This window comes from Lepidochelys kempii, chromosome 9 (genome assembly GCF_965140265.1).
Source record: "Lepidochelys kempii isolate rLepKem1 chromosome 9, rLepKem1.hap2, whole genome shotgun sequence".
Taxonomy (NCBI): Eukaryota; Metazoa; Chordata; order Testudines; family Cheloniidae; genus Lepidochelys; species Lepidochelys kempii.
Genome location: NC_133264.1, coordinates 88,277,390 through 88,299,323, shown reverse-complemented (window position 1 = coordinate 88,299,323; position 21,934 = coordinate 88,277,390). Strand labels below are relative to the sequence as shown.

Sequence of the window (21,934 nt, the reverse complement as noted above, 5' to 3'; positions counted from 1 at the left end):
TCTCCGCCCAAACTGCGACCTGTTTTCTTCTTCTCTGCTACCTCCACCCATCTGGCTCAATTTCTCCTGCCTCGATTACAGTTTTGGGCTTCCCATCTAGGATGTATCTTTCTATTTCCTCAGGAACACCCTCTAAGAACTGTTCCATTTGCATGAGGAAGGGCAACTCTTCTGGAGATTTAACACTTGCTCCTGATATCCAGGCATCCCAGTGTTTCACAATGTGGTAGGCATATTGGGTAAATGACACGTCCGGTTTCCACCTTAGGGCTCTGAACCTCCAATGAGAATACTCGGGTGTTAACCCCATTCTGACTCTCGCCTTGGATTTAAACAGTTCAGACTGGTTCATTTGTGCCTTAGGCATTTCTGCCGCCACCTCAGCTAAGGGTCGACTGAGCTGTGGCCTCAGCTCTACCACGTATTGGTCTATAGAAATGCCGTACTCAAGGCAGGCCTTTTCGAAGTTTTCTAAGAAGGCCTCAGTATCATCGCCTGCCTTGTAGGTGGGGAACTTTCTGGGATGGGAAGTGGTACCTGGAGAAGGATTGCTAGGGTTGTTGGTATATTCTGCTGAGCCTTTACCTTCTCCATCTCCTCCACATGCTTCCTCTCTTTTTTCTTCTCCTCCAGTTCCTTGGCCCTTGCCTCCATTTCTTTGTCCCTTGCTTCCATAGCTCTCCTGTGAGCAGCCGCTTGGTGTTGTTCTGCCTCTTTTGCTGCCTTCCTTTCTTTGTCCTTTGCCTCCATTTCTTCGTCCTTTGCCTCCATTACTCTCCTGTGAGCAGCTTCTAGGGCTTTTTCGGCTTCCTTCATTGACTCCAGTTTGGCTAACTCCAATTTGTGTAGTGCCTTGGTGTCTGTCATCTTTACCTCTCTGTTTTTAACTAAGTTTACACCCAAGGGTTAGAAATAAAACAAACAAAACTTGGCTTGAAAATTTTGCTGTGCTGGAATAGGATGCCTATATTCTCGGATAGTGATTGTCAGCCTACAGAAAAATCCCCCCAAAAAAACCCCACAAAACCTAACACCTTTTGTCTCCAGGCAAATTGGCAGAAATCCCCTCAAGTTACTCTTAGGAAAAAAAAAAACTTCAGGTCTTGTGAAGACTTGTGAATTTCCCTGCAGGAGGTTAACTACTCTGTCTCCAGGCAAAGAAAACCTGCAATTCACAAAGGTAATTCCCTTTTGTCTCTGCTCTGGCCCCAAAGCAGAGAAAAAACTAGCTGCTTTCAGTTGGACCTCCTTTCCAGCAGCCCCAAAGGAAAAAAAAATATTTCCTTTTTAAAATCTGTTTTTCTGGTTCAAAAAATCTTAAATTGATCTCAAAATGATTTCAGGTTAATCCCACCACTCTGCCACGGATTTTAAAGGGGTTTACCCTTCCCTTTATATTTATGACAGGAATATATAAGGGGTTCAGGGGTGTCTCTTTCCCACTCTGCAAAAGTGATCAGCAGCAAAGAATCTCTCCTACAGGGAGGATCTGAACGGAGTCACAAAGGTCCCAAAAGAAAAACAGGAAGCCACAGATTTGAAGGCCCTGATTCTCAGTGACACCAGTTTATACCTGAGAATGTCACTCCAGTGACTTCAGGTGAGTCAAACTTCAAACCACTGTGACAAGAATGAGGCACGACTCCCATCACAAACTCACTGCCTTCCCTGTGAAATATTAGAGCCCAACAGCCAATTTTTTATTTTAGATATGATTAAAAATTAGTATATCCCAGCAATATACAAATAAATTCAGTACACACAACAGAACCTTGCCTAAGTACAGTCTCAGACATTTGGAACTTGGTAGAATGAGGAGCTGGGATTAGTGAGGGAGCAGCACATGGTGCATATTTCTTGGGTGGGGGAGGATGCGGCTAACTTCCATTTCACCAGAAGTTTTAAACCAGGATGTAATAAAACCAAGATGATTATGGAACTGACGACCCCTCAAGGGAATCAAAGTGCTGGTACTATAAGTAATATGTAGATAAAAGCTGTGGCATGTATCTTCTACACGAGCATAAAGTTTGGCTAGTTCTGCCACACGTTTTCCCATGTGACCTTCAGTAAGTAATTTAACCTCTCTGTACTTTAGTTTACTCATTTGGAAAATGGGACTTCAAGGGGGAGCTATGAGACCTAATTTTTTCTTATTAGTAAAGAGGTTTGATATCTAGGTGAAGGCACTAGAGAATTGCCATAATTATGTTATTAGTACAGTGTTGTTATAGCAGCCATTATGTGCTCAACAGTAGCTCATATACAGTCTGTGGGCCCTGGGTCATCTCCTGCTCTTTCAAATATTGTCATGTGATCATTTACTCTCACCTGAGTATCCCACCAGGGAGAGACAGAGAAGACATGTTAATGTATCATTCAAAGAACAGACCAACTAAAAGTGCAGCAGCCAGGCTGAATTGCACTGTCAATTCACTGCACTGAAAGCCCAAGATACTGGTCCTCTACCTGATTTATATGAGAGTTGGACCCTAGGACCTCAAGGCCATGAGACAAGAATGATATCAAAGGAATCCTCTGGCACTCTTTTTCACTTTAAGTTAGTAGCATCCACCTGGCTGTACATAAATTGTTGGATCTAGCAACTGCTATGGAAAAGCTAACTGCATTCAGGAAAGAAAAACTCTGAAGTGTGGGAAAGAACGGTAATATTTACATGTGACTAATTAGACTTACAGCAGCGGTGGATTATCCAGTAGGCCCATGGGGCCCGTGCCCAGGGGCCTCAGCCAATGGGGGGGGGTCCCTAGAAAAATGGGCACCCCAGCAAAAATCTGCCACAGGGCGGTGGAAGCTGGAGCCCTCGCAGAAGCCGCGGGGCAGCCAAGGGAAGCCCAAGCACCCCGACTAGGATTGCCAGTTTTGGTTGGACATATTCCTGGAGATTTCATCACATGACAATCTTTAATTAAAGATTAATCTTCAATTCCTGGAGACTCCAGGACAATCCTGGAGGGTTGGCAGAAGCAGTGAGTGGGCCGGGGAAGCCCCAGTGCCCGACCCCAGCTGTGGCCCCGGGACTGGAGGAGCTCTCGCTCCCTGCCATGGCCTCAGAGCAGGAGGAGACCATGGCAGGGAGACAGAGCTTCTCTGGTCTTGGGGCCACAGTCTGGCGGGCACAGAATGGGGTGGGACTGTGGGCAAAACAAGGGCAGGGCCACAGAGGAAGGGGCAGAACGAGGGCACAGGCGGAAGGGGTAGGGAGGAGGCCCCCCCACTTGTTCTGGCCCAAGGAGCCCTTAATCCACCTCTGATTTACAGCACTGTGGTATGTACGTGTGGCTCTATATAACAATAACATTGTATCATTCAGATTAAACAGAAACTGCACTAATTTTATTGTGGACATTAGCATTTTGCATAAGTAAACAGTCTTTCAGTATCGACTGCCCCTATAAAGGAGCTGAAAGTGGTTAAAAATGGCACACAAAGTAGAAGAGCATGTTAAACTGTGTTATTGTTGTCTCTTCTCTTTCTGTCCATGCCTATTGTTCTGGCCAGAGTGCAATGGACCCTTGCTGTTGGCTTCCTTACCTTACCGCTCTTCTTTCTGGTATCCTAAGAGCATTGACAAACCATTGCAATGTGTAACTGACTTAAAAAAAGCTCCAAAATATTTGTAATGCAACAAATACTAAAGAAAACAAGATCACAAATGGCCAGGTTGTGACATTACTGAGTTACAGAGGGAACTTGAGGAGGGATTGCATCTCCTAAGCCACCTTCTTGCAGCAATTGGTGAAGGGAGCGCAGAGGGGATGTGGACAAAATGTGCTACACATTTACCATCCTCAGTTGGTGGGTGGTCCCGGGGGGTCCATAATCAAATGGTAGAGTTTCAAGAAGTTCCTAGGCTGCTCTAAGGTATAGCAGGGTGAGAGCCGCCTTAGAACCAGCCCCAGGGAGCTACAACAGTTGTTTTCTGGTCCCACCATCTGATCCCAGTAAACTCAGCCAAGATTTGGCTGTGACTCAGTGCCTGCCAAATTACATGCATTGAAATTCTATTTCGAGATCCGCGATATTGTGTGTTTTTTCTCAAGCCCCACCTCCTGGATTCTTATGAACACATGAGAATTTCAGCGTTCTTTTTTTATTTTTTTAAGTACATTTCTAGCCTTCATTGTGCAGAAGAGAGCTTGAAAACATGTCTCCAATTGTGACCTAAAAGTTCATAAATCGGAAAAATCCAAAACATTGGGGTGGGTTTAAATCTCATGATTTTGGGGACCTCATCTGAGATTTTGGAATGCTTGTGGTTGGCAATACTGACATAAATAAGGTCATCTCAGATGTTATACCCATATTTTATGGGGAAAGAATTCTCTGGTGTATCTTCTGGGAAAAGGAGAAAATGAAGAAAGAATAATTTTAGCCATATTTTTAAAATATTCTAATACAGAATATGTGAGGCAGCATTTTTGAACAGGGACTCTAAGTAGAAGAGAGGATAGAATATTCTAAAAAGAAACGGGAACTCTATTTAGAACTAAAATACTTTAAGAATGGCAGTAAAAATATGTCAAGTATCAGAGGGGTAGCCGTGATAGTCTGGATCTGTAAAAGCAGCAAAGAGTCCTGTGGCACCTTATAGAGTAAAAGACGTATTGGAGCATAAGCTTTCGTGGGTGAATACCCACTTCGTCAGATGCATGTAGTGGAAATTTCCAGAGGCAGGTATAAATATGCAAGCAAGAATCAGGCTAAGGATAACGAGGTTAGTTCAATCAGGGAGGATGAGGCCCTCTTCTAGCAGTTGAGGTGTGAACACCAAGGGAGGAGAAACTGCTTTTGTAGTTGGCTAGCCATTCACAGTCTTTGTTTAATCCTGAGCTGAGTAAAAATATGGTTTCTTTCTAATATAATGGCTTCACTCCTTTTCACTTTTGGAAGAGACTGACAGGAAATCTGAAGGAGGAGACAAATATCTGCACCGAGGCAAAGATAGTTCAGCCTTTGGAAGAAAGTATTGGTTCTCCCAAAGATATTTTACTGTGAGTTAGAGGTGGAGTTAGCTAAGGGTATGTTTTGGTTTTGGAAAATGTCATCAGGTAAGTTTTGATATTGCAGAAACAAGACCAGACTTCGTTCAGATTCAGTCCCATTTTATTCAAACCAAGTTTGCTAATTCCAGATTTAGCCCATTTCTGCCATTGAGTGTAATGGAAAAAATAATCCACGATTTACAGGTAAGCAGACATGCTAAACTGCAAAAAAAACCACAGAAATTGGGCTTGTTTTGGCTTAATTGGCTTATAAATTGCTTGTTGGCTAGTTTTTGGCTTATAGCTTGTTGCTTCTTTTTTTTGATCATCTCCCGGCAAGCAGGGGCAAGGGGGGGAGGAGAGGGAGAGAGTCAGGGGTGCACAGCGGGCCCACCACAATCCCAGACGGCATACCAGGGGGATCTAGTCACAGAGTATTGGGGTTCTTAGGGATCGCCTTGTTTTGGCCTTGTTTTGAAATGGGATTAGCTGGATTTTTGGCTTATTGTGAAAGTCAGGGTGCTTATTTACCGCGTGAAAGTTGGCAACTGTGCAGGTAAGTCTGGTCTATTTTCTGATGCGTGTAATATTTAAATCCAGCCTAGATCAAGCTTAATATTTATGTTGGAAAGTATTGCATTTTTTTCATTTAAAATATCAAAATGTCTCTCTCTCTCTCACACACACACACACACACACACACACACACACACAAACAATGGGAGAATTAGAAAGTAAAATAAGATTAGTGAAGGGTGAAAAAATCTGGACTGATTGTACTGGGGTTTTATTTTAAAATAAAAACATTGCTACCTAAGGGAGACTTATCTTTGGATAGTGATTAGTGATGGACGGAATGAAGTAAATTCTCAGCAAGTCAGTCAGGGAATTAGATGCACTGCTTGTGTTAACATTAAAAGCTGTTGTATGCATGGCAGTGAAAATATACTGTTATGTCTGAGATGAAGAAAATGTATGTGGTTCATGTTTATGCATAAACTTCTCACAATGAAGAGGGAAAACAGTTGCTGACTAAGCAAAGGTCATGTCTATTTATATCTACAGCAAGCTTGTGATAATGAAAAGAGGCTTTAATGTGTCCCAAGGCCTAGATGAAACACACTGAAATTTTAGCATGTGGATTTCTGAAGCGCGGTATCAAAGAAATGAAAAGGAATTTCAAAACACAGAAATCCATTCCATTTTTGGGCTTAGAATATGTCTTAGATCTGTGCTTTTAAGCTTTTTTAAAAAAAACAACAGTACTTTAAAAGTCATCTTTTAATCAGAGGTGAAGTATTTTATATGATTGTATTTATATCTGTAATATGACCACCAACCCAAATATGTCACCAGTGATGGCTACCTGGCCTTAAAAACTGCACAAGCAGGGACTTCCCAAGGCTGGCTCTCCCACACTGGTATAACAGCGAACTGTGGGAGGAAGCAAAACAATAAGTAATAGAAGCTGCTCAGAAAATATTTGGGGGGGGGTGAAAATTTTTCTAAAAAATTTACAGATATATTTTGATTTTATTGACAAAAAATCAAAAAATTCAAAAGGCTGAAAAATGTTCTGTTTATAATTGGTTTTGATTTACACTTTTTCATGAAAAACTGGAAACATTTAAAAAGAAATGCAGATTTTTCCATGAAAATTTATGTTTAAACAAAATGCCATTTTTGATCCAAAAAATCCCATTTCAAATGAAAATTTTTGACCAGCTCTAGTCAGTGGCTGCTTTACTTTGTGTGTGATGGTAAGGGCTGACATTTGCTGATCTGTCTAAGGCAGGAGAATCCCTAGACCCAGCTATACCCACTTTTCCCTCAGAAGTTTTCAGTCTTAGCCAGCACTCACACCCCTACCTCTGCCCAGGGAAGCAAATCTCTAATTTTTTTTCAACCTTTTCCAGCCGATACAGACAAACACTCATTGCCGGAAGGTAAGTTATAGTTTTGTCTGGTTAGAGGGAGCACCCCAGAATGTTACAGTCCTTCTGCAGAGCTGAAGTTAACAAAACGTGGCTTCTGAGAAAAATCCTGTTTGAGGGAGAAATCAGCAAAATGCCTTTGAGATGTGAGATGAAAACTGATACATGTAAAAACGTACTGATTTATTTTATGATCACATACAAAAATTAGTTAAGAGAAGGGAAGAGTCTGTGAGCAAAGTTAGGCTAAATACTGTTAATGCTGACTGGGGAATTGTGGGGTTTTTTTATGAATCACATGGAATTTAGTATTTGGAAATGCAATGATAATAATAGGTCACCCTCCTGGAGTGCTTACCATACAAAGATTGGAAACACTTCCTGAAAATTAACAAACAACCCTAGGAAGTAGGCAATTACTGGTATCCCTATTTTACAGATGGGGAAACTGAAGCTCAAATGAGAAGGTTAATGAGAAGGTTTTTAAAGGTATTTGTGTGTCTAAAGCACCTAGCAAGATTTTCAAAAATGCCTACGTACCTGTCACTGACAAATCCCACTAGGGTGGGATTGAGGCACGTAACTACCTTTAAAAATCTGCCCCTAAGTGACTTGCAGATGATTTATAGACATCTGTGGATGAGTGGAGAACAGAATGCAGACCTACCCTCTCTTCTCCTCCTCTTCCCCCCCACCCCATGCCCATTACTTCAGCACAAGGACATCCTCTCCTCTAAGGAAATGTTCATCTGTCACTTACATTATAACATCTTCAGAGCAGGGAGCACATCTTTATTTGTGCCTTATATCACTGAGCATGCTGTTGGCCCTTATCAAATAAAAATATTAATAACAATTCACAGATGCATTGCAAATTGCTTTTAGGTATTCATGCCAGCTGGAAACAGTAAGAGAGGACTTATTAAAACAGAAATTCCAATGTGGGCTAGGCATTGAAAAGGAAAAAACATGTTATAATTCAAGTGTTTCATTAAAGACACAATCTAGATGCAAAAATGAACCAACAATTGAGCAATACACATTTTACTTCATGTAAAATCTTGACAAGGAAATCTTTAGCTTTTAGAGACAGACAATAAAGCTCTAACTTAGGCACACATATGCATGTGTTTTTTGCATTACTTACAAAAAGCAACGTTAAAAGAAGATTAAGGTTTCAAAGTCAATCACTCAGAAATTAGGAAATGTCAGAATTAAGGCAGCTGGTGCAATCTTAAGCCATGTCGACACTAAAATCACTACATCAATTCACCAACCAATTTGCAGCTCTACCTATAATATACTACTGTATGTGCAAGTGTATATACACACACGAAAAACTGAATATTTTATAATATTTTGTAAACATTTTTAAAGTTCTTACTCAAGACTAGTTACTCTGGTTTCAGTGTTAAATAACGGGTTGCAGAGCCCAGAACTGTGTATAAAGCATACGTTATTATTTGTCTGATCTTGCTCTGGTCTTTCAGAAGCTTGCTTGTGCATTCCACTCCTGTGTGCTGCCTTGGGGCACAGGGCTGCTAAGCTAATTCTCTCTAGGATTCGGATTCCATAAAGCTTGTTTGGCTTTGATACAGGCAACAGTAACAACTCCAGCTCCTGCCACTACCTAATAAACCAGCTTCTCCAACTCAGCTATTTCCTATCATGTGTGCATGGCACAGCTGTGCCTTGATAGCCCCTGTGCAGGTGTGAGATGTACTGCGCCCCACAAAGCACTTAGACAAGACTAGCAACAGAAATATGTCACCTAAATTCTGAGATTACCTAGTCAACAAAGGCAACATACTCGGTCTTCTGAAGTTTTGCACAGAGCTTTGACGCTGCAAAAGAGTCACTAAGACCCAGTTCAAAATTAAAGTAACGAAACCTACATTTTGTAATGCACCAGGGTTGTCTAATCCGTCTATGAGCTCACATCTTGTTAATGGGCTCAAGAGGAAGGTTTAGTTAACGCTTCCCTTACTAGCCTGGAAAAGGAAATACTCCCCTAAGGGAGGTTTTTCTTCAAGTAGGGAGGTCCATACAAAAGTATGACAATTTCTGGTTGTATTACATATCTAATCTTAGCTCTGCCCATCTTCTCCTTCCTTCTCCTCATCCCCATGTATCCCTCACCTGTGTGAAGCACCCTCTGTGGGGTTCAGAGGGAGAGGGAATGCTGCTACAGAGGGTAGTTCTCTAGGGGAGGAGGCATGGGCAGGACAATGCTATTTATACATCCACCAGCAGCATCTCTGGGTGTATATTATAGTCATCACAAGTGCAGGGATTGTGCTCTGGGCAGCTTCTGAGATGTAAGGTGGGCTGAAAAAGTCTGCCGGAGATGAAAGGTATAAAACGGATCTAAAGACTCGTATTCTAGACTTTCCTTCACGCAATTATTTCTTTGATAGGAAACCTCCAAGGAAGCTCTGTTGCTGCATAAAGCTAGGTTGGCAATTTAGTGCATGACAATTTGCTCTAAGTTAGTATGTAACCAATGCCCCAGCTTGGCATTATAGCTTCTGGAATTGCCCTTTTTTATATAAAAGTAGGTTCTGGTCCTGAAAAAGTTCACAGAACTTCAGTAGGAGCTTAAACCGCATGGTCAAGGTCAAATTCTCACTAAAGTCATTACATTCCTGGCCTAACCCATTACATTGTGGTGCTGTGTTTTGTTAAACATCTGCCATGTTTTAACCCACAGGTGACCGTGTTTGAATAGTGGATAAAGGGATTTCTGCATATACTTTGAGTGTCAGTTTAAACTTGCTAAAATATGTCAGGATACTTTGGTAGAAAGATGCTGGATAGAGTAAATATAAACTTGACCAAGCTGATATATTATAAAAGTGGGCAGCCATGCTTTTACCTGTCTCTCCTAGGTACTTATACGGCTCCCCTATCTGAGCACCTCCGAGGTATTTATCACCACAGCACCCCTGAAAGGTAGGGCAGTGTTATCCCCATGTTACAGAAGTAGGGTACTGCGGCACAGAAAAACTATGTGATATGCCCAAGGTCACACAGGAAGTCTGTGATAAAGCAAAAAGAAAAGGAGTACTTGTGGCACCTTAGAGACTAACAAATTTTAGCCACAAGTACTCCTTTTCTTTTTGCGAATACAGACTAACACGGCTGCTACTCTGAAACTTGTGATAACTTGTGATAAAGGGAATCAGACCCAGATCTCCCAAGTCCAAGACTAATACCCTAGCCCCTTCCCCCCCTCGCATGTGGAGTTTATTTCACCACCCCACTTCCATAGACAGCTACCTCTGCAGTTCATGCCTCACCCTTTAAAAAGCATCTGAAAAAGCTATTTTTCTCTAATGAATATTTTCATTTTTAATCTCTTGACTACTGTATGGTGTCCAACCTACCTCTTAATGAAGGCACACTATTCTGCCTTCTCTCTGACGTTCTGTTGTGTATCATGATGGTTTTAACTGCATTGTATTTTCAATTGGTTTTCAGCTCACTAGGAGAAATAGTTATAATAAAAGCCTGGCCCTATACTCCTCTCTATCAATCACAGCTACATCAGGATTTTAATACAAGGAATGAAGGCAAGATTTCCTATCTATAAAATGTTTACACAGTAGTTGTTAGTCACTGTATTATCCAAAGCACACTGAATTGTCCTGAAGGAAAAGAAAAAAAGCATGTCTTGAGCTCAAGCTGATCCGAATGAAGAGTCTTCTGCTACAAGTTCACAACAGAAAAAATGAGGAGTACTTGTGGCACCTTAGAGACTAACAAATTTATTTGAGCATCAGCTTTCATGGGCTAAAACCCACTTCATCAGATGCATGCAGTGGAAAATACAGTAGGAATATATATATACACAGAGAACATGAAAAAATGGGTGTTGCTATACCAACTGTAATGAGACCAATTAATTAAGATGGGCTATTATCAGCAGGAGAAAAAAAAACCTTTTGTATTGATAATCAGGATAGCCCATTTCAAACAGTTGACAACAAGGTGAGAGTAACAGTGGGGGCGGCGGAATTAGCATGGAGAAATAGTTTTTACTTTGTGTAATGACCCATCCACTCCCAGTCTTTATTCAAGCCTAATTTAATGGTGTCCACTTTGCAAATTAATTCCAATTCTGCAGTCTCTCGTTGGAGTCTGTTTTTGAAGTTTTTTGTTGGAGAATTGCAACTTTTAGGTCTGAAATTGAGTGACCAGGGAGGTTGAAGTGTTCTCTGACTGGTTTTTGAATGTTATAATTCTTGATGTCTGATATGTGTCTATTTATTCTTTTGCGTAGAGATTGTCCGGTTTGGTCAATGTACATAGCAGAGGGGCATTGCTGGCACATGATGGCATATATCACATTGGTGGATGTGCAGGTGAACGAGCCTCTTATGGTATGGCTGATGTGATTAGGTCCTATGATGGTCCTTGAATAGATAAGTGGACAGAGCTGGCAACGGGCTTTGTTGCAAGGATAGGTTCCTGGGTTAGTGTTCTGTTGTGTGGTGTGTGGTTGCTGGTGAGTATTTGCTTCAGGTTGGGGGGCTGTCTGTAAGCGAGGACTGGCCTGTCTCACAAGGTCTGTGAGAGTGAGGGATCATCCTTCAGGATAGGTTGTAGATCCCTGATGATGCGCTGGAGAGGTTTAATTTGGGTCCTGAAGGTGACGGCTAGTGGCGTTCTGTTATTTTCTTTGTTAGGCCTGTCCTGGAGTAGTCTTCCTACTGTATTTTCCACCGAATGCATCGGATAAAGTGGGTTTTAGCCCACGAAAGCTTACACTCAAATAAATTTTTTAGTCTCTAAGGTGCCACAAGTACTCCTCGCTTTTTTTTGTTGTTGTTGTTGTTGATACAGACTAACACAGCTATCACTCTGAAAAAAATTCACAATAGTTGCACTGACCTTAACCACTGTGTGTGGCACCTACCGTAATAGCTTTAGTGATTCCAGATAAGGGTTGACAAGGAATGTGACAAAGTTAGATGGCTTAGACTGAAAGTTTTGTATAAATCCGGAGTTTGCAGTAATTAACCAGGCATTACCACATGGTGCGGGACAGAGAGGGGGAACATTAAGTGATGGTGCAGTATACTAATGGTGTCAGTCTCGGTACATTAAGATGGTTTATTGTAATGTGTGGAGGGTAGGATGAGGAGATTCCCCAGCACGGAGTTTTCTGCCATCTAAGGTTGCGACACGAAGAGCGAACAGAAAGGAGAAAGGGGAAATAACACACCAACTTGCTGTTTTAAAAGTTGTTCAGCCTCCCTAAGTTACTAAGCATGTGTCTTAGAGCCAGGATCATTATATTTGGCTATCTCCAAACTGAACAAATCAACATGCACTTAAAAAATGCATAACCAGCAGCTGGTTATAATAAAATAGCCTGTTGTCCATTGAGCTCTTCACTTTAATGAGAGCGAGAGAGTGTAATGTAGGTTGTCAGCTTCTTACTAGCATGCTTGTTATTTTTCAGCAAAATTTGAAACGATCTGAACAAAGAAAGTTGATCAATGTTTAATAAAGTCTTTGTAATCACTGAACATATCTCCCAGATGGGTATCCTCATCTTTTAATAGCCCAGTAGAGCTATTGTCGTCTCTTGGCTGCAGTTCTAAACCTTACATCACCACTATGAGAAGCAAATCCTTTAATAAGCAAGTGTCTGTGGTTCACCAGTGGTGTGTTATGGAATGAAGTAAACTGATAGCAATGATTTGTGTGGAAAAGTAGAGGACTTTCATTTTCATGTATTAGCCATAAGAGATGAGCTAGGATTTAATATTTTTTATCTGGTTCGATCTTACAGCAGCACGCATACAAGCGGAAAGATCAAGGGACTGGGATGAAATGCACTGTTTTTCATTTTGAATGTTAAACTGCCAATTAAATGTCAGTTAGCAAGAGAAATGTCTCAGCTACATTTCTCTCTTGCCTACCACTTTTTTCCTTAACTTCTTGCTGTGCCTGGTAATTGTTTAGGGACCAGTACTGTTCTCCATTAGCTAACTTCACCTGTTGCATTTATTATTATTCACCATATATAGTGTGTTAGCAGCTCGAGGCTCACCAGTTCAGGGCCCCTTTGTGCTGGTTACTGTCCACAAAACCATAGTTACTGAGTTATCTTCAGTCAGTTGCAACCTAATCTGTATTATGTAGACTTTGACAGCACAACACTTACATACTGTGCAGTGTGCATACTTAATAAAAATTTCTTTCTCTGCTTTCTGTTATTTTTCTCAGAGGTCGAAAATAGCGGTCTATGAGAAAATGTGGTCGTATATGAAGTCAGCAGAGCCATCTGTATTTACCAAAACAACAGCTGACGGGGTCGCTAGAGTGCGGAAGTCAAAGGGAAAGTTTGCCTTCCTCCTTGAATCGACCATGAACGAGTATATCGAGCAGCGAAAGCCATGTGACACAATGAAAGTTGGTGGGAACCTGGATTCCAAAGGCTATGGTGTAGCAACTCCAAAAGGCTCAGCATTAAGGTGGGTGGAATAATATAACAATATATATGTTGTTATAGTATTCCACCTACCCTGATGTATTGTGTTGTCATTTTCTTTCTTGTGGATTTTGAGGTAACTTTAAAGTTTAAAATCTTCAATATTCCATGGAGTAAAATAAGACGGTAAATTATGGTTTCATTTACTTAATGCATCCATTTTTTAATGTTCTCTCTGTGTTGTCCTTTCTGATTGTTTGTTGCTGTTTTAATTTTACAGTTCAGTGGCTTTTTCAATTTAAATGGTAAAAGCCGGGTTAAACTGCCATATGTGACGAATGTTAATTGCATGATGTGGTGTTCTTGTTACTTTTTTTCCTCAAAGACAATTTCCCCATCCCGCACACTTCAGTTCTGAGCAAATGTTATCCTCCATGCCACCTTCCAATATTGAACCCTGTATTTGCTGTAGAAACATTTTTATAGCTCCACGGTCTGTGAAATTTAGCCAATTTGTCCTCTTGTGCTCCTTTTTTCATACGTTACGATTTCTTAAGCATTTGTGCATTTTCTTACGAGTTATGTTTTATCGTTTCAAGAAATGCTGTTAACCTGGCAGTATTAAAACTGAATGAGCAAGGCCTCTTGGACAAATTGAAAAACAAATGGTGGTACGACAAAGGAGAGTGCGGCAGCGGGGGAGGTGACTCCAAGGTCAGCCTCAATGTCACCACAATCGGGTACCGTAGTCAAGAGTAATCGGCAAGGCTGTTATCTGACTTATCAGGGCAAAAAACACAGATTAGAACTATTTGAATAATCATGGGGAAAGCCACTTGCTTGCACAGTAGCTTTTTAAAGGAGACACGGTCTTATTTGCATCACATACAGTTTAATCAACCTTGGGAACCTTATTTAACTAACAGATAGAGGCTCCAGTCGTGGTGGCCCTGCCAGGGGTGCATTAAGGTAATAAGTGTTCATCTGAGCTCATCCTTGTGCAAGAAAATAGCGATCACACGTTAACGCAGCCCAAAGCATTGAGCACAAGGTGTTTCATAGTTCAGTGATTTAAGGCTATTTGTTGTATTTTTAAGAGACCTTTTTATAAGGGCAAAACAGCAAACAGCAAAAGTCTTGAAGTCTGCAGGATCAGTTCTCCTTAGCCCTTTTCTGCTGGCTTAAGATCAGCATAGCAGTCTACTACCAGCATACACAGGTGGCCTCTCCAGTGGCCAGTGGGAGCTGGATCAGATTCCAGAGGAGAGATACATCTTACCTTAGAAAAACAACAAGGAGTCCGGTGGCACCTTAAAGACTAACAGATTTATTTGAGCATAAGCTTTCGTCGGTAAAAACCTCACTTCTTCACTTGCATCTGAAGAAGTGAGGTTTTTACCCACAAAAGCTTATGCTCAAATAAATCTGTTAGTCTTTAAGGTGCCACCGGACTCCTTGTTGTTTTTGTGGATACTATCTTACCTTAGGTTACCTGTAGCTCAGAAAAGTAAGAAAGAAAGAAAAGTAAGTTTGGTTGTAAAACCAATTGCAAACGAGGCTCAGTAGATGAGGGCAAAGCAGTTATTACAGCAGCAAGATTGTGTTTAACACTAAGGACAGATTCTCCTGTGACACCCTACTGGCAGGAAACATTTTATAAGTACTTGCAAATTGCAGTATCTGTGGCTAGAAATAGGAGATGCACTGCCTGCTCAGGATAGCAGTCTCTGCTTGCACAACTGAAGTGTGTGGTGGTCTGGAAAGGATTAATTTCCAAACGTAAATGTAGCTTCAAAAAAAGCAATTTCAGTGGCACGTAACCTAGAATAGAACATAATCTTTAATACTACAGAGACTGTCACTTTGTAAATATCCTAGGTAGAAGGGTATAAAACTGTATTTGCTGCACTAGTTAAACAGATATTGGGTCCAACTCCCATTAACTTCAGTGGAGCCAGGATTTCACTCATTATTTTAACAGTAAAAAGAAAAGGAGTACTTGTGGCACCTTAGAGACTAACACATTTATTTGAGCATAAGCTTTCGTGAGCTAGCTGTAGCCCATGAAAACTTATGCTCAAATAAATTTGTTAGTCTCTAGGGTGCCACAAGTACTCCTTTTCTTTTTGCAGATACAGACTAACACGGCTGCTACTCTGAAACCTATTTTAACAGTGTGGATTTTAGCAGATAACTAAGTTCGTTCATCTTTTGCAAAAGCTAATCAGTTGGTGTCCATATTATTGACCACTTCCTCACAAAACTAAGTGATTAACAATTACATTTGCATTAGGGCTGTCAAGCGATTTAAAAAATTAATCGTGATTAATCATGGATTAATAGCACTGTTAAACAATAATAGAATACCATTAAATATTTTGGATGATTTCTACATTTTCAAATTTATTGATTTTAATTACAACACAGAATACAAAGTGTACAGTGCTCACTTTATATTTATTTTTATTTATAAGTATTTGCCCTGTAAAAAAACAAAAGCAATAGTATTTTTCAATTCACCTAATACAAGTACTGTAGTGAAATCTCTTTATCATGAAAGTTGAATTTACAAATGTAGAATTATGTACAAAAAAACTGCACTCAAAAATGAAACCATGTAAAGCTTTAGAGCCTACAAGTCCACTCAGTCCTACTTCTTTTTCAGCCAATTGCTAAGACAAACAAGTTTGTTTACATTTACAGGCGATAATGCTGCCCGCTTCTTGTTTACAATATCATCAGAAATTGAGAACTGGCATTCACATGACACTGTTGTAGCTGGAATTGCAAAATATTTACATGCCAGATGCACTAAAGATTCATATGTCCCTTCATGCTTCAACCATCATTCCAGGGCAGGGGACATGCGTCCATGTTGAGGACGGGTTCTGCTTGATAACAATCCAAAGCAGTGTGGACCAATGCTTGTTCATTTTCATTATCTGAGTCGGATGCCACCAGCAGAAGGTTGATTTTTCTTTTTTGATGGTTCAGGTTCTGTAGTTTCCGTATCAGTGTGTTGCTCTTTTAAGATTTCTGAAAGCATGCTCCACACCCATCCCTCTCAGATTTTGGAAGGCACTTCACATTTTTAAACCTTAGGTTGAATACCGTAGCTATCTTTAGAAATCTCACATTTTGTCAAATCTGCTGTGAAAGTGTTCTTAAAATGAACATGTGCTGGGTCATCATCCAAGACTACTATAACATGAAATATATGGCAGAATGCAGGTAAAACAGAGCAGGGGACATGCAGTTCTCCCCCAAGGAGTTCAGTCACAAACTTAATTAATACATTATTTTTTTTAAGCATCATCAGAATGAAAGCATGTCCTTTGGAATGGTGGCCAAAGCATGAAGTGGCGAACGAATATTTAGCATATCTGGCACATAAATACCTTGCAATGCTGGCTACAAAAGTGCCATGCAAATGGCAGTTCTCACTTTCTGGTGACATTGTAAATAAGAAGAGGGCAGCATTATCTCCTGTAAATGTAAAAAAAACTTGTTTGTCTTAGTGATTAGCTGAACAAGTAGTAGTACTGAGTGGACTTGTAGGCTCTAAAGTTTTACATTTGTTTCTTTTTGAGTGCAGTTATGTAACAAAAAAATCTACATTTGTAAGTTTCACTTTCACAACAAAGAGATTGCACTACAGTACTTGTGTGAGGTGAATTGAAAAGTACAATTTGCTTTGTTTATCATTTTTACAGTGCAAATATTTGTAATAAAAATACACTTTGATTTCAATTACAACACAGAATACAATATATATGAAAATGTAGAAAAACAACCAAAATATTTAATAAATTTCAATTGGTATTCTATTGTTTAACAGTGTGATTAAAACTGTGATTAATCGCAATTAATTTTTTTTAATCATGATTAATTTTTGTGAGTTAATTGCAATTAATTGACAGCCCTCGTTTGCATTTACCTGTGTGATTTGCACAGGGAAGCTGTACTGGACTAGGTATTATCATTACCATGACATTGCTGATCTTATGGAGTACAGGAATTGCTAACACAATTAATTGAAAATGCCTTTTTGTTCTGAAAAGTATTCAGATTCATTCCCAGAATTACATTTTCCAGAAGTATAGTTAGTTTAATGAGTTATTTAAGGAACAATGACATGCAATCTCTCCTAAAAAATGCTTTTGTATTGGTCCAAAATACTGCAGTAACATTTTTAGTAAGCTGCAAAGTTTTGGACAATTATTGCAAATTACTACCGTGTTTTATTAATAAAAGTCGATTACATCTGGCTAGTTAGTGAATTAATCTGTTAGTTCAGTCACCTGGGATATTGGCAAAAGCAGTTGTATAATAAAAGGAAAGAAAAGACTGAAATTCAGATTAATTTAATCACACCAATTCTTCAGTACTCATCAGCAGCCTGGAAAAGAGTATGGGTTTTAATAGGCTTCTTAGTTCTCATTCTTGTCCCTCATGCAACCTTTTATATAAGGTTATGTGTGCAAGTATATTAAATGTTCATTTTCCTCCCAGCATCCAACACTGTATTGTCTGCCTCTACCCCATGAAAGAGATTTTTGTACAATGCAGCTTCACCAGTCGCCTGAATTACAAACAGCCAACTAACATTTAAAGTTCTGAGAAATCTAAAACAGGTTTTTTTTATAATGGTAATAGTAAGGGCAAGGTCATCTTTCTATTTTTGTATTTGCTCAGGCATCATTTAAAGGAAATAATGCTCTATGTTAACAAGTACTCAAGCCTGTGTTAGTAGATGCTAGAAAAGCAGTTAAGTTATTCCATGATCAAGTATATTTCAGGGAAAGAAAATGGAAATGAGGAGAACCTTTGATTTGTCCTTTTTAACCATGAATGACAAATCTCTCTCCTATTTATTTGTTGTTTATTGTAATGCTTGGGGTTAAGGGCTGGATAGTTATTTTAGCTATAAACCTCAATCATCAGGGTTTATCACTCAGCAGCGTAAGTCCCCTGGGAATAGAATGTGGGCCAAGCCAGTTCTCAGGCCAGATGCATACTTTCTCCTTGGAGGGGTTGGAGGAGAAAGAACCTTAAAACTGATTAAGCTAGGTTTTTTAAATTATTACTTCTAGAGTTGTCAAAAAAGGTTTGTTATTTTAGAAGTGTTAATTTCCAGTGATGACGTTTTGCAGGCACTTCATACCACAGGCTGGTGTGTCTTGGCATTAAAATTTAAAGAATATATTCCCAACTGTGCAGTAGGTAGCACAGGTTTAACAGTGTGGATTTTAGCAAAGAACTTTAAGTTACTTTGGACAACTCATCTTTTGCAAAAGCTAATCAGTTAGTGTCCATATTACTGCAATAATTACTGTACGTTAATTTAACTGTAATGCTTTTGAGGGATTCTGTTGACATCACACACCCTTAAAGCAAAGCTCAGGTTGTCTCCTGAACCCCGAAAGAGAACCACAGCCCTGCATATGTACATATGGCAGGTACCAGTACATCATTTTGTATTATATATGGTTAAAGACAAATCTTTACCTGCATTTTCTCCCTCTTCTCCTGTTTCTCTCTCTAAAGTCTGTAGTCCCCTCCCCTGCCCCAGGCTGACAGTTTGAATTTTGCAAGTATCTACATTATTTTAATGCCAGGGTCTTATTATGACATCAAATAAGTATGTAAAACTTAGACCATCTTTTATGTATTGATCAGAAACTCTCAAGGTAGTCAAAGATTGAAAAGCATCCCCTGAAGAGCCTGTACATTAAGAACAGACTTGAAGTATTTCCTAGATATCAGCTAGCACAATAACGGTAGCAATGAACTTCTATTAACGTGTCAGCTAGAAAGGAGCTAATGTAACGTCAGTGGAGGTGTCCAATGTAATGATACTGCTTAACGCTGGCATGGTATCAGTTCTGAAGAGGGGAGCCATTATGATGCTAATGCAAGTGCTAAAAATATTTACATGCTGTTTTTTTCTTTTGATTAATTGGTATGAAACACAAACACAGGAGGCTGAAATTCATTCCTAGTGTAACTCTACACAATCCACTGGGGTTACACCAGGAATGAACTTGGCCCAGGATGTTAATTGATTATTGCTTGGCTTTAGCATGGATTTCATACTGTATATGGTAAGGGCTGCAGTGAAGTCTTGTGATCTGTTTTAAGAGGGTTTAAAACCCTTTTATTCCTAACATTACACTGTTTGCACAGTGCATTGAGATCTTCAAATGAGATACACTATTGAAGAGCAACGTATTATTACTGTAATTGACTTTTCCTATTCCAATAGTGCAACTCAGAGAGATGGCTATAAGGATGTACATTTTAAATAAAGGTGAGCCCAACCAAAATTCAAATCCAGATTTGGATCCAGACTTCTTCAAAATCTAGGAGTGCTCTGATCCACGATTTTACTTCAGCCCAAGATAGGACTAGAGAGAGACAGACTGAAACTTGGATTTGGATCCAAACATTCACAGAGGTTGAAGCAGTTTGGATCCAGACTTTTGGTTCAGGCTCATCTCTAGTTTTAATGCATAAAATATGAACATTGGTTTATTTTTTTTAAAAAAATGTCAAGAGAAGAAGATAAACAGCCTTTTCAAAACTGTTTTGTTTTTCCTTTAAAGGAGGAAATATTTGGGGAAAGATAGAAGCTATCGCAACAAGGAACAGATGCAAGGTGTATCATGGAATGAGATATGCATGTGTCATTGACTTATGGTGCAATATGATGGAGCTTACTCACTCATGACAGCTTTTTCTACTAGCTAAGCTAATGGAAAAGCTCTGTTAGCTTACCGGGTAGAGGCCCAAGCCTTGGGGAATAGGTGTCCTGAGTCTGTAATCAGATACTTCCTGCTGGTATTTTAGTTTCTGTGTGTGTGAACTGTATATAGGCTTGAATCATTACAGATTGATGGTGCCGTGGTCTTAGACTGAGCTCCTCTGACTTCCTGATATTCTGTTGTGCTCAAGATATGGGGTGAGTATGTGACCCATTTGCTTGTGTCTGTGCGTGCTGTTCCCCATTACTGGACTACAAAGAACCTAGTCACATAGAAAAATTGGTTCCGTAGATGCTTGTCTTCCTCCCCTTAGTTTGTCACGTGTACTTTAAGGTCAGATGGTTCCGAGTTTTAATCATCCCTCCTCTGGATACTGTATGTTCATTGCCATCAGACAATTACATTCTAAGACTAAAGGAACCCCAATGACAAATAAATCCTATGATGTTAAGGATTTTAAGTCTCACAACTGAAAAGAAACATGGAGATTTTCCTGCTATTAGATTCCACTAAACAAATTGGTATTATAAGGTTTATCATTGTTACGTCCAAAAATAGATGTTCCCCTTTTATTTTAAAACTGAAAAGATTGTATTTCTATTGTGAAATAATTATAGGGAGCCAGATCCTAGCTGGTATAAATCGCCATACTGCCACTGAAGTCAGTTAACACCAGCTACAATAATTAACATCAGCTAAAGATCTGGTCCACAAAGTCTCAGAGGCTGCCAGTATTTCACTGGGAATGGTAGTTATCAAATTCCAGCAGACACAATTTATTCCATCAGACTAAAAGGAGGTTTTGGCATATCCATCTGTGGTTTCTGTACGATAGTGTGCATATGCTTATTTAAACACTGCTGACATGCTGGTATGCATATCATAATTCATTCGCTTATCTTTCTTAAATGCAAAACAATTAATTGAACCCATAGAGATTCTTGGCAAAATTGTACAGTATATTGTATCCAGATACCCTTATTTGAGTGAGCTGACTTCTTAATTGTTTGAGAATCTGTAATAGTACTTAGAAAAGCATATGCCAGGAAATTTGTTACTGAATACTGTCAGTTTTAGGCCCAGTTATTTTATTATACAAGCATGTCCCCTCAAACCTGAGCAATTACTGAGCAGGGATTTAACCAGAAATATGCAAGACATTATATAAATAAAGATAGCAGGATGAGTGGATAAGTTATATTAATTAGTTGTATGAGAAAAATTTTCTGTTAAGATATATTTCTGTAATTCTATAGTTGATTCATTTCTGGTCTTCCCTTATCTTGATGGTAGCATTTAATGACCGCTAACTTAAAAGTAAATTGTGTGTGTGTGTTTAGTCTTGAAGTCGATTCCACGTATATAGATTCCTTGCTAATTATTTGACTGAATTTCTGTATCTACAATGGTGTTTTTCAAAAAAAAGACATTGAAGTAACGCAAGATGCTCCGGTATTTAATTTCCCAGCCTTTTTGTTAATCATAAAATTAAATTTGTAGGGTTCAAGCCCAAGGGGTTTCCATTATATACAAGTTTACAGTTCAGTTCAATGGCTCTCAGCACCTCCACTATAAAAATTGTTCCAGCACTCCTAAGCTAAATTCTGTCCTTGGATCCGTGCAGCACATATTGTCTTCAGCGAGACATATTCATGCACATCTGAGAGCAGAATTTGGCCTTAAGCAGAATGAATTTGTTCCCCTGGTTTCTCTGTATCAGTTTGCTTGTGTAAGTTTACAGCATACCATTTTATTCATTTTTAATACGGATGTATTTTTAGAAGAAAT

At 39.5% G+C, this 21,934-nt stretch overlaps 1 protein-coding gene across 7 annotated transcripts in view; it reads left to right on the top strand.

Annotated features, from left to right (window-relative positions):
- GRIA3 (glutamate ionotropic receptor AMPA type subunit 3) overlaps positions 1-21,934 on the top strand; it is a 223,403-nt gene that overhangs the window by 173,420 nt on the left and 28,049 nt on the right. For 2 of the 7 annotated variants that reach the window (XM_073361293.1, XM_073361296.1), the window contains exons 13-14: positions 13,178-13,425; positions 13,982-14,096. In XM_073361293.1, coding sequence (XP_073217394.1) covers positions 13,178-13,425; positions 13,982-14,096 — 363 coding nt within the window. Of the gene's footprint in view, positions 1-13,177; positions 13,426-13,981; positions 14,097-19,987; positions 21,585-21,934 lie in introns of those variants that run through there. The other 5 variants (XM_073361295.1, XM_073361300.1, XM_073361297.1 and 2 more) reach the window with 4 other exon arrangements.